The sequence below is a fragment of the Engystomops pustulosus genome, chromosome 1, assembly GCF_040894005.1.
Source record: "Engystomops pustulosus chromosome 1, aEngPut4.maternal, whole genome shotgun sequence".
NCBI classification, from domain to species: Eukaryota; Metazoa; Chordata; class Amphibia; order Anura; family Leptodactylidae; genus Engystomops; species Engystomops pustulosus.
The window spans coordinates 69,232,063-69,245,169 of NC_092411.1; the positions used below are offsets into that span (position 1 = coordinate 69,232,063).

At 39.3% G+C, this 13,107-nt stretch overlaps 1 protein-coding gene across 1 annotated transcript in view; it reads left to right on the forward strand.

Annotated features, from left to right (window-relative positions):
- Positions 1 to 13,107, forward strand: part of KNTC1 (kinetochore associated 1) — a 67,740-nt gene that overhangs the window by 26,499 nt on the left and 28,134 nt on the right. The window contains exons 33-40 of the mRNA XM_072143999.1: positions 364 to 431; positions 2,025 to 2,314; positions 3,291 to 3,463; positions 3,811 to 3,908; positions 4,465 to 4,609; positions 4,720 to 4,776; positions 8,062 to 8,225; positions 12,693 to 12,797. Of these exons, the coding sequence (XP_072000100.1) occupies positions 364 to 431; positions 2,025 to 2,314; positions 3,291 to 3,463; positions 3,811 to 3,908; positions 4,465 to 4,609; positions 4,720 to 4,776; positions 8,062 to 8,225; positions 12,693 to 12,797 (1,100 nt within the window). The remainder of the gene's footprint in view (positions 1 to 363; positions 432 to 2,024; positions 2,315 to 3,290; positions 3,464 to 3,810; positions 3,909 to 4,464; positions 4,610 to 4,719; positions 4,777 to 8,061; positions 8,226 to 12,692; positions 12,798 to 13,107) is intronic.

The window sequence follows — 13,107 nt, forward strand, 5'->3', positions numbered from 1 at the left end:
CTGGCCAAGAATACATGAATTTGATAGCAAATTGTAGATGTTTGTCACCATAAAGTTTGCTCTTTGGGATATAAATATCTACTTTTGTCTTCATATGAATTGTGTTTGGCATGGCATCAGACAACATCATGAACTTGGATGGTTCTTGTTCCACGTGCTGTAGGTCAAAGGTACCACATGCAAAAACATACCATCCATCACCTTGTGTAAAAAGCCACTTTTGTTTTACATAGGAGTTTTCTTGACTCTCCTATAACGATCTTAATACTGTCCTCTTTGGCAGCAGATTTTCTCTATTCTCTATTAACCCATTTCTGTAAAAATGAATGCCGATAATAAAATACTTTCACTTGCCTTTTGCAGAGAGCCTTCTGAAAAGTGAGAAATGTGACACAAACTTAAAAATGTTTGAAGCAATCCACAGTTTACAGGTATGCTTGTTTGTATGGGAAGAATTCAATATGACTTTCAAAATGAAAAGCAAATAGAGTATTCAGGCGGCCCCCTACTTAAGAACATTCGACTTAGAAAGGACCCCTAGTTAAAAACGGACACAGGATATTGGTAATTTGTTGTACTTTAGTCCTAGGCTACAATAAACAGCTGTAACAGTTATCACAGGTGTCTGTAATGAAGCTTTATTGTTAATCCTGGTTCTTATGACAACCCAACATTTTTAAAATCCAATTGTCACACAGACCAAAAAAGTTCTGGCTGGGATTACATTGATAAAATATACAGTTCCGACTTACATACAAATTCAACTTAAGAACAAACCTACAGACCCTATCTTGTATGTAACCCGGGGACTGCCTGTAATTGAGTTTTTAATATTGGGAAATTTCTTTATCTTGTAACCACATTTATTTCACTAATTTTAAAACATTTTTTAAACCAAGTTGAGATGTCATTGGTGACGTCTAGCCTAAAGTGTATGTTTGCGCACCCCACCGTAACTCCCTGTTGGCTAGTTTGTATTGTCTTGTATCCTGAAGAAGTACATCTCCACTTATACTGTCCCCTTTTCTGTAGCATGCCCCACCCATGCCCCCTTTCCTGCAGCATGCCACCCCCTGAATGCGCCCTTTGCCAGCCAAGCTGAAAAAAAAATCCAATACTCACCTTCCCCCTTTCCCTGCCCAGCTCTATTGTTGCGATGATGTTAAATCATCATGCGCACCAGCAATAGAGCTGTGTATTAATGCGGAAGAGAAGTGAAAGAAGGCAGCTGTAGGGAAGGGGAAGTATTGTTTTTGTTTCGTTTTTTTTCAGAGTTCGACCCAGGACCAGGTGCTCCGCGGCCCGGTGGTTGGGTAACACTGCTCTAGGGCATGTCACAGTTTTTTGTTCGTTTTGGAACACCCAGATTCTCAGAAAAAGAACTTTCTAAAATTTTGCAAATTATGTTACTGTAGCAACTCTTGCCTCCTCCATATTATAATCTATGCATGCCCTCACTCTTAATATTTCCCCTGGTCCTGCTCGCCCATTGGTAGACAGCCAGAGACTTCACCCGGCTGTCTGCAAGTCTTGCAATCACACTTAGACAGAGGGCGACATGAGGGGGGAATATGGAGTGTGGGGACATGCATGGAATATGAGTTGGAGGAGCCAAGAGTTTGAACAGCCAGATTTTTGTAAAAATGACGTTGAACGTTACTGAAGGGCCTCAGACTCACTTGCATATTTTTATAATGTAATTTTTTTTCGAGAATCCGGCTGTTGCAAAACTAATCAACAACTATGAGAACATCCCTTAGAAAACATAACGAGAAAGTAAGTTAAGGCAGTCTACAATCAGTAAATCTGATGGCAGATGTACTTTAAGACATTTCCAAAACAGAAGAGATCATGGCAATCATATTCTTTTACAACTTCCAATTGATCATCCAAGACACAGTTAGGACCCTACTAGGACAGTAATGCCCTCTATGCAGAATAAACAGTTGGGAAAAATACTTTATTGCTATAAAAAAAACATTGACACTTGTTAAGTATATATGTTTTTAATTTGCATTTTGTAGGAAGATTTTGATATATTCCTTTCACTTGAAGAATATGAAAACCGCTCCTTGGTGTCTCGGCTCCGAGAAGAGCACATTATAGCTTATGAGACTACAAGATCCAAGTCGAAATCTGATAAAACACAAGAACAAAATTTGGTTCTTGATAAGCAATACAAAGTGCCTTCAACAGAGTCTAGACTTTATAGACTCGCTTTACTCTTGCAAGTCACAGAGCAGGAGCTTGGGGCAGAATTGGCTTTAAGGGCATTAACCGCTGGAAAGGTTGAAAAAGCGCTCCAGATATGCAGGTATGATTCTGCATTGTATCTACTTAACGTTTATTTTTACTATTACAGTGGTGTCAAGTAAGTTGTTTTTTGTTTGCTTTATTTATTTTAATCCATATTTTGCTTTTAAAATTATGAAAATAACTGAGAATAGCTGGGTTACATTACATAAAATGTTTGCATCAGCACAAGCTTCTTATGTTGTTAGTCTTAGGCTGCATTCACACGAAAATATCGGGTAAATATATATGGCCGCAAATTTGTGGTGTCATGCGGATATAGGCCCATACACCACTACAAACCTGCTTCACGTAGAAATACATCTTTGAAGGCATTATACAAATGACAAGTAAGGAGTCATATAGGCAGATAAGAGTCATGCTGGAATTGTCACTTCCTGGCTTAATTGATGTAATGGATGTGCAGACAGTCCCCTACTTAAGAACACTCGGCGTACAGACGACCCCCTAGTTACAAATGGCCCTCTGGATGTTGGTAATTTACTGTACTTTAGCCTTCGGCTACAATGATCAGCTGTAACAGTTATCACAGGTGTCTGTAATGAAGCTTTATTGTTCTTTGTTTTTATGACAACACAACATTTTTATAAAATCCAATTGTCACAGAGACCAAAAATGTGTGATTTAACTCAAGAACAAAGCTACAGACTGCCTGTACATGAACAATGTGATATATCTGAGTGGATGCCACTCCGTAGTTTATGATGATGAACTTGCCTTCTAGCACATTCCAGTGTGACTTTCACCCCTGTGAATTTTTAGGTCATTTTGCATATCATTTGCATTGATAGTGACAGTCTCCTTTATAGAAACCTTTTAAAAATACACACATTTAAATCACTTAGCTTTCTTAGGTTAGCTTTTTTTTGGTTTTTTTTTTTTTAGCGTAATGTACCCATGTATTCTAAATGCCTCAAATTTGCAAACCTAATATAAAACATTGATTCTATGTATTTTAACAGTTAGTTTCTTTACAGCGATTTATATGAACACCACTGCAATGCTCAGACTGCACAATTACTCTTTCTGGTTTCCCAAAAACTTTGCCAAATGTTGGAGGCAAATACTCCAATGGTAATTCCTCCAGCAATGAATCTTCCTGCTGTTATTTATGAATTCGCCTGCAAAGCATCCACCATATGCAGTCCAGGTAAGATCTAGAACCGAGTCTGAATAAAACTCCCTGAAGTGTTTGTGGCAAACATTGCTGATGGTTGAACTTTTAAAAAATATAGTAATTTGCTTGGGGCGCTCTGTGTAGGTCATGCAGGCTCCAGGGTAATTATTATGAATGCCTCTGGCGCAGTGCTGGAGCCCGATGACATCACGCAGGAGGCGTGCATAATTATGGCCATAATATTTGATTAGTTAATCTTGTGCATATATCAAAAGTGAAGTGAAGGCGACTTTAAATATATGTTATAGTGTTTTAATATATCCTTGATTATTAACGATACTGGTAAATTATTTCAATATGTGATATTATATTATTAACAGATCTCTTGCTCGATGCGTTGGAATTATGTAAATATACTCAAGTAGCCATGGAACTTTATAGGCAATGTGAAATTGAAGACTATGGATTTATAACTAAAGTAAGTTTTGTTTTCAGTTGCAATGTTTTTCTCTTTCTTCTACTAGTTCTTGATCTGTGTAAAGGCTTTGTATAAAGGAGCATTGTCTATACTGGAGTATAAGCCGATGCATCAAATTATAGCACAAAACACTGGGAAAACCTATTGACTCCAGTATAAACGTGTTGTAGGAAATGCATTGGTTACAGCTTCCCCCAGTAATGAAATGCCGCCACCACCCGCTTGTTATATAAAAATAAAAAAAATTGAAACTGGAGTTACCGTATATCCTTTGTTCAGAGACCATATCAGAGCCTTGAAAAGAAGTGGTGAATGCTTCTTGCGAATATACAATAATAAGGCCATGTTTACATCTTGTTTTTTGACATGTTCACCATGTAGCCCAGAAAGCCCCCATCATACATACCTTCTTTGAGCCTCTATATATGTATATATGTATATATATGCTCAGTATATGTATATGTCTTATTTGTATGTAATAAAGTTAACATAGGTTATTGAACAAACAACACCTCTATAGATTTTACCTTTTGTAACTTATGTTTGCCTTTCGCAGAATGCCAGTTTTGGAGGTGAAAGAGATCATTATGAAGAATGGACTTATGAAGACTTCTTTAATGAAGATGGAATCGTCCTTGATCCATTGATTGTTTTACCAGTTGCCTACGACTTAACTACAGCTTTTGTTCCCAGTTCAGATGGTATTTATATGTGTGATTAAATGATCATGTTGATAGGTTGAGGCAATTTATGAGGAATAATCCTCCTATTCCCATTTTATTTAACAAAGACTTGCCTATTAATTTTACAGGTAGAAAACTGTATCCTTTGGATTGTGCGAATCTGGCCAACAGTCCATACATTCACGGTAACAGCCTTGATTATTTACTTCTACTTATTATGGGCCTCATTTATCAAAACTCACTGAGAGGCAAAACTGTTCCAGCTTCTTCTTTAATCCTGCTCTGCAAACATGTCCATGTTCTCTGTACTACCCATCCTTTACTGTCCTGGGAAGAGGGGAAAATTATAGCATCTGCTGACACATCCATCTTGGCAGGAAGTGTCTATAGTATTCCTAAGGCTACATTCATACGACCGTTGGGGGATGTATATACGGGCGCAAGCTTGGGGCTATAAATACGTCCCCCATAGGCTGTCAATGGGCGCACGGAGCGATACAGTGCAGCATACTTGCGGCACCAACATGTCCTATCTTTTTCCTGTATTACTGCGCCGTACGCCATGTATCTTTTATGCAGAGAGGCGTGCCGTTGTAAGAGGCAGCTGATTTGGACTGAGTGCAGGATTAAAGATTCAAATTGTGTCACGACCCCAAGCACTTACATGCACAACAAAAAAGATGGTGAACTCTGTCGGACCAGAGCGGTTAAGCAAAACATGTAGGGTATCTTAGTTAATCGTGACACAGTGCATTATCGTTGGACAATGCACTTTCGGTGAAACTCAGTGGCATGGTAAGTAAATGTGCCCGTCGGTGTCCTGAATCTCTGAATGTGCTGTAGTAGAGAAGAGAGCTCAACATTATGTGTAGTGAGGGAAGCTGCTCTGGCCTCAGTACCCTTGGCTGATGTAACAACCAGGAAGTGTCCGCCCACTTCAGGGCAAGCTGAAGGTAATTAAGAACATGCATTATACATGTCTACAATCCGTATAATCCTTCACCTTTTCCCAGGGTCAGAGAGACGCGTGTACTTTTGGCAAAGTTTCTCCTGCAGCTCTTTCTGCATGCTGCCTTTAGCTGACAGGCTGGAGGGTGGGCCACTTCAAACAGTCATATCTCCTGTACCATGGCACATAGAAAATTCTGGTGTCTTAAAAAAAATATCCTTTTGTGTTTGTAGGTGACACAGAACCAGATAAAGAATTGAGTTGTATTTAAAATACCATATATACTCGAGTAAAAAAATATATAGGTTTTACCAGGTTTTTGTGGTAAAATTAGGGGCCTCGGCTTATACTTGGGTCGGCTTATACTCGAGTATATACGGTAGCTTTTTTTTTACTGCAACTTTAACATTGGATATCTAAAAATCGCTATCACATAGGAGTAACAACATTTGTGAACATGGTTTTTAAATAACTGCTAAATCTTTGCCATATCTATTATGTAAAATTTGTAAGAAATCTGGAAGGAACAGATCATGTCTCTGATTAAAGGGATATTCCAGGAATCCGCTTAATCCATATACAAATGGGTCCTTAAAATATAAGCTTATAGTTAATTAGTTGTTATTTAAAATTTTGCTCCGTTAGCAGAAAAATGCTGGTGACATAGACTGTAATGAAGAATTAAACTGCTACTGGCCCTTTAATCAGTCCGTTAATTTCCTCCACGCGGTCCGTTGCAGAGCATACACAGGACAAAAGATGGCCGCTGGTCACATGTCCACATCACATGTCCTGCACCTGCCTGGGCAGGTCATGTGATCACCACTATGTTTGGCTGTAGTGGGTTGGTTGCAGTGCAGCCAGTATGGCCAGTGTTGTGGTAATGTGCAGGGATGGCAGTTACACATCATTACTATGGTAAGAGAGCAAGAAAACCTGTTACATCATCAGTGGGAGCAGAGCATAAGAGAGAGGAGGAGTTACTGAGAACTAAAGGATCATGGAACTTGTAGTTTCCAGTGGCAGCCATCTTGGTGATAACTTTAGAGAGGCCATAAAATTTTGTGAATCATAAAATCAAACTATTTAAAGGACACCTGTCATCAGGTCTGTGTCACTTGTCCTGTCACCTCTACCTGTTGGAGCAGCTCACAAGGATCCCATCCCAGCCTTTATCTAGTTATTTCATACATTATTCATTGTAAAATCATCTATTCTTTATCATGTAAATGAGGCTGGTCACATGGTCAGAGGCAGTGATGTCACCCCTGTTCCCCCTCCCCTCTCCTCCCCCTGCTCATGTCTGTGTGTAATGTATAGTAAAGCATGGCTAGTGTGTGCTGCATCTGCTGACATGCTGCATCCTCCTGATATACAGGTGAGAGACACAGACATCAGCTACACATGAATCTGACATGTTCTGCTATAACATGGCTGCATGGAGCTTCTGTATCTCTCCTATACACACACACAGGCTGCAGGGGGCGTGGCCACCAGCACCAGAGAGCACATCATTATACAGCCTCACATCATTATACAGGCTGTCAGTCAAACACTGGGGGTGTGGCTGTGCCTCCCACTCATGAATAGAGTGGACAGCTTGAATATGCTAATGCTTCATTGGACATTTCACAGGTCATTTGCATACAGCTTTAGGACCTCATTGCTTAGGTTTACAGGCATGTAGAGGGACAATGAAGGGATAGAGGCAATGCTCTCTAATGGCAGTTTATGAAAATATATTTAGTTTAGGGGGGTTATTTTGCATGACGGGTTCTCTTTAAGCTCCATTTTGTGACTAATGACATTAAATTTTGTTACATTCATTTATTTATAGCATTATGAGTTTTAGTATCAGACGTTCATATTCCCGGAGTACCCCTTTAAGCACAAAAGTTGTAAATATAGTTTTTGTGTGTGAATGAGTTTTTAAATTCTATTCACATGCTTTATGATTTTACCATATTTTAAGGATTACGAGGCATACTTTTTAGCAAAAAATCTTGCTTAAAATGTCCTCTGTCTTGTAGTCCAAAGGTCGGGAGGATTTTGCACTGCCAGACCCTCCTGACCTGCTTGTCCTGGAGATCAGGTGAAGTGCTATCTAAGCATTGCACCTGAGGGGCAGTAGCTCTGCGCTGCTCTCCCTCTCCCAGCTGTCCCGATTTTACCCTGCAAGGACCTGGAGTGGTCAGATTATTATTATATTCTTCCTCCATCACTGCAAGCTCCTCATCCTGCCGAGGATGGGGCATAGAAGAAGTTATAAGCTAGGACAGGATAAGAATAAGCGTGTGTGTATAGTGCTGAGCATGTTCCTCTATGTGTATAACAGTGCTGGTATGAAATTGTTTGAATGCATTAGTTCTGCCTCTAAATCTGATGAAACTGCTTCCCTATCCTCTTGTATGATTGAAGCCTTAATCTTTACCATAATAACTTTGTTCTGTTGTTAGTTTCAATGTTTATGTAAGCAATTCATTCATTATATAATTATTACAGTTGTTTTGTGATCCTACAGGAGAAAATGCATTACTACCTGCTAAGACGCCTATCATTGCATTGTTGGAGAACTTGCAGGAATGCAGCCAATGTGAACTTACCTTACAACTTATGATTTTGGCATTTGGGACCTGTCTACAACATGGTGTATCAAATAATATGGATAATCATTTAAGTGTAAAGGTATAGTAAATTTTATCCCAATTTCTTTCTGTCTACCTCTAAACGATTGTAAAAGGTACCTTCAATGATGTTTTCAACTTGGGAATATCGTTATAGATTTGTGCCTATTTTATGCTTCCAAATTGTTCTCAGATCAGGAACTGCAGACTAAACAAAGAGATGTTAGCCACTTTAGAAAAATGTTTGTGCTACAACATTATTCTGAAAGTGCACACAAATGCATAATGTGGACGTTTGCTGGCTGTAGTTTCAGTGGCATGTACACTTTTTCCATTTACATCTACTGCCCAGGGGACAAGCCAACAGTTTGGGCCACAAATTATAGAGTGAGGACCTAGTGCCCCCCGCTATCTCTGCAGACAGCTGATGATGTCACCCGGCTGTCTGCAAGTCTTGCACATGCGTATTAAAACAGTCTTTGAGCAGCCACAATGCTCTCCAGCCGGCTGCACAATGCAAGTGTTACTGTGCATTCATCACCATCTGTCTGCAGCGTTTGCGGGCGGCACTAGTCATGATAATGGGGACATGCATAATTTAGGAGATGCTAAAATGCTAAACCTATTTTTTTTGGATCACGGAGCGTCTAAAGAATTTAAAATCAAGTTGTTTTTTATTTAACCCCTTTACGCATCCCACCGTACATGTATGTAACAGCCAGGCTCCTGCACTATGCTTGTAATCCCATCTGTTTAACCCGATAGACGCATTGGTCAGGGTGGCCTCGGCGTCTATGCAGCAGTATCATGTACTCACTTGGCAGGTCACCATCCCCCGCCCAGAGCACGAAGGTTCGACCGCTTCCATGGCAGTCTTGAGGTCCAATGAGGTCCCAGGGCTGACACCAGTAAATTCCTGTGTCAGTGCTCATGTCAGCCTATGCAGAATGCATAGGCTGAATATGTAATATGCTGTATATTACAATGAGCAAATGTTCACTTGTTCATGTCCCACCCTGGGACAAAGTAAAACAGTAAAAAAAAAAAAGGCAATAAAAAAAAAAACAATGCCCTATCCGATATAAAAAAAATCTAATTTCACAATGAAAATAGTAAAAATCACCACAAAACACTACATATTTGGTATTGCCACATCCGTAACAACTTGTAAAATAAAATTCCCACCGAAACTGTATGGTGAACTCCGTAAAAAAAAAACCACCCAAAAATGACAATATTTTCAGATCAACCTCTTTAACACCTTGCCGACCAAGGACGAACTATATCGTCCTCGTGCGGCAAGGGGTGTATGGAGAGAGCTCACCCACCTGTCACTTCCATGGTCGGTGCTGGCACCGATCGCAGCAGTTAACCTGTTAAGTGCCACGGTCGAACCTGACCGCGGCATCTAACGTGCAGTTAAATCCCGGCCGCCATCTTGGATGTCCGATCGCCGCCCCCTGGAATGTCATCGGAGGACGGCGATCGGTTGCTATGGCAGCCTAGAGTCTCATTGAGACTCGAAGGCTTGCTAGGTGCATTGATTTCTAATAGCCACCGAAGGGCAGGCTATTAAAAATCATTGTGAAATATCTATATACTGCAATACAGTAGTTTTGCAGTATATAGTATTAGCAATCGGACCCTGCAGGGTTAAATTACCCTGGAGGATCTAAAATAATGGTAAAAAAATTTTTTACAAAAAATATGAAAAAATTGTAAAAAAAAGTAAAAGTTTAAATCACCCCCCTTTCCCTAGAACTGATATAAATATAAATAAACAGTAAAAATCATAAACACATAAGGTATCATCGCGTCCCAAAATGTCCAATCTATCAAAATATATTAGCGATTTTTCCCAGTGTTTAACCCCGTAACGGAAATTGGCGCCCAAAGTCGAAAATGCCACTTTTTTGCCATTTTGAAAAATATAAAAAATTCTATAAAAAGTGATCAAAAGCCCATACAGTCCTAAAAATGAAAGCATTAAAAACTTCATCAAAAGTCGCAAAAAATGACACCACCCACAACTCCGTACACTGAAGAATGAATAAGTTATTAGTGCCAGAACATGGAAAAATGAAGAATTTTTTTTTGTACAGAAGGTTTTAATTTTTTTTAAATGTATGTAAACATTATAAAACCTGTACAAATTTGGTATCCTCGTGATCGTACCGAACCAAAGAATAAAATAGACATGTGATTTGGGGCGCTCAGTGAAAGCCGTAAAATCCAAGCTCACAAGAAAACGGCGCAAATGCGGTTTTTCATAATTTTCACTGCATTCTGAATGCATCCCGTTTCCCAGTACACGGCATGGAATAATAAATACCATCACTATGAAGTTCAATTTGTTATGCAGAAAACAACCTCAAACAGAGCTCTTTACATGGAAAAATAAAAAAGTTACAGATTTTTGAAGGGGGGAGTGAAAAATGAAAATGCAAAAAGGCCTGGTCCTTAAGGGGTTAAGAAAACAAAAAATGATCAAAAAAGTAACATTCACCCCCAACATGATATCAATATAAAGTACAGCTTGTCAACCAAAACACAAGCCCTAAAACTCCATTTACAAAAAAATAAAAATGTTGTGCCATGGTGATGCAAAAGCAAACAATTTTGTTCCATGTTCTTCAAAACAAGTCAACCATTAAAAAGCTATATTAATGGGATATCGCCTAAATTGTGGTGACCCATAGAATAAATATAATAAATTATTTTTATGGTATGGTGTAAAGCCAACAAAAAAAGCCTAAAAGCTTTTCCTCCCCAAGAAAATTTAATAAAATCAATTAATCAATTAGCTATTTAAAACCTGTAAATGATGTACCTGAAGTGGCTCTCATACTGGAAAGAAATAAGCCCCCATATGTCCACATTACAAAAAATATAAACATTTTATAGTCTGTAAAATATGACCAGGCAAATCTGCTCTGAATGGTGCCTCCTTCCCTTCTATTCCGGGCCGTGTGACAATACAGCAGTTAACCAACACTTATGGAGATTTGGCATACTCAGGAGAAATTGGGTATCAAACTTTTTGGAGCTTTTTGTCACTTAATCCATTGTGAATTTTAAATTTCTGGGCTTAAATGAATGTATTACAAATTAAAAATTGCACCTCCATTATGTTTTAACCCCTGTAAAACACCTAAAGGGTTGACAAACTTCTTAAAGGAAACCTACCACCACAGATCTACCTATTAAGCTATTAATTTTCTAAAGAGGCTAATCCACACACCAGTAGCCTCTTTGATCCTCCTACCCAGACATCTTCAGCACGCAGCTACGTATGCGCAAAACACAGGCCAGTGGCTACGCGATCTTGGCTACAAAGCCGGAGCTACTGCGTATGCGCAGAACTCCTGCTTCGTGGAAGATGTGTGGGTTGGAGGATCAAAGAGGCTACTGGGGGGGGGGGGGGAGAACCCTCTCATAGTCACTTAAAAACCATGCCAACAGAAAGCAGACATTAGGGAAATGTTAGTTAAGAAGTTTTGGGTGCTGTGACTATTTGCCTGAAAAGCAAACAATTTATAACATTGAGAACTTTTCCAAAAATTTTTCAATAAATTTTCATTTTTTCCTTAATTAAAGGACACCTGTCATCAGGTCTTTGTCACTAGTCCTGTCACTACTACCTGTTGGAGCAGATCACAAGGATCCCATCCCAGCCTTTATCTAGTTATTTCATACATTAATCATTGTAAAATCCTCTATTCTTTATTATGTAAATGAGGCTGGTCACATGGTCAGAGGCAGTGATGTCACCCCTGTTCCCCCTCCGCTCTCCTCCCTCTGCTCATGTCTGTGTGTAATGTATAGTAAAGCATGGCTAGTGTGAGTGCTGTACCTGCTGACATGCTGCATCCTCCTAATATACAGGTGAGAGACACAGACATCAGCTACACATGAATCTGACATGTTCTGCTGTAACATGGCTGCCTGGAGCTGCTGTATCTCTCCTGTACACACACACACACACATGCACACACAGGCTGCAGGGGGCGTGGCCACCAGCACCAGGAAGCACATCATTATACAGCCTCACATCATTATACAGACTGTCAGTCATGCACTGGGGGTGTGGCTGTACCTCCCACTCATGAATAAGCTGGACAGCTTGAATATGCTAATGCTTCATTGAACATTTCACAGGTCATTTGCATACAGCTTTAGGACCTCATTGCTTAGGTTTACAGGCATGCAGAGGGACAATGAAGGGATAGAGGCAATGCTCTCTAATGGCAGTTTATGAAAATATATTTAGTTTAGGGGGGTTATTTTGCATGACGGGTTCTCTTTAAACGGGGCTTTATTTCTAGATTGTGTTGCCTAATTTTTCTATCATAGTGAAGAAAGTATTTTAGAGACATTTTTGAAATAAAGCCGGGAGACTACAGTATATCCTGAAACCATTTCAATTGGAATAGACTCCGTTTAATTCTGCACTTTCTGATTACTGGTTTAAGGATAAATTATTCTTCTGTCTGAGGGCATTTAACTTTCTTTTCTTTCTTTCTTTAAGTTGCATGATGAGAAAGTGATGGCAGAGACCAGGACATTTATAGCAATAATGGGAGAAAAAACTGTTGGCATAATTAAGGATACTGCAATGGCATTATTGCATAAGGTGAGAAAGAAAAATGGTGAGATATTTTAGTTGTGAAAATTACAAAATTGCACAGTCCTCAATAAAAATCTTCTACATCAATGACAAATAAGGAAATGTATTATTTATATAGCGCCTACAGATTTCGCAGCGCTGCACAAAGATAGCCAAATTGGTCCTTTAATTATATTGGAAATTTCTGCATTCTTCTGATGTGTACCTTCCGTGGAGGGTTATTAAATGACAGATAAATACCATAAATTATTATAGTCTCCTGGAGGTGCAGTCCGTTTGTCACAGGGAAAATAAATGACAGATTTTAATTTGTTTC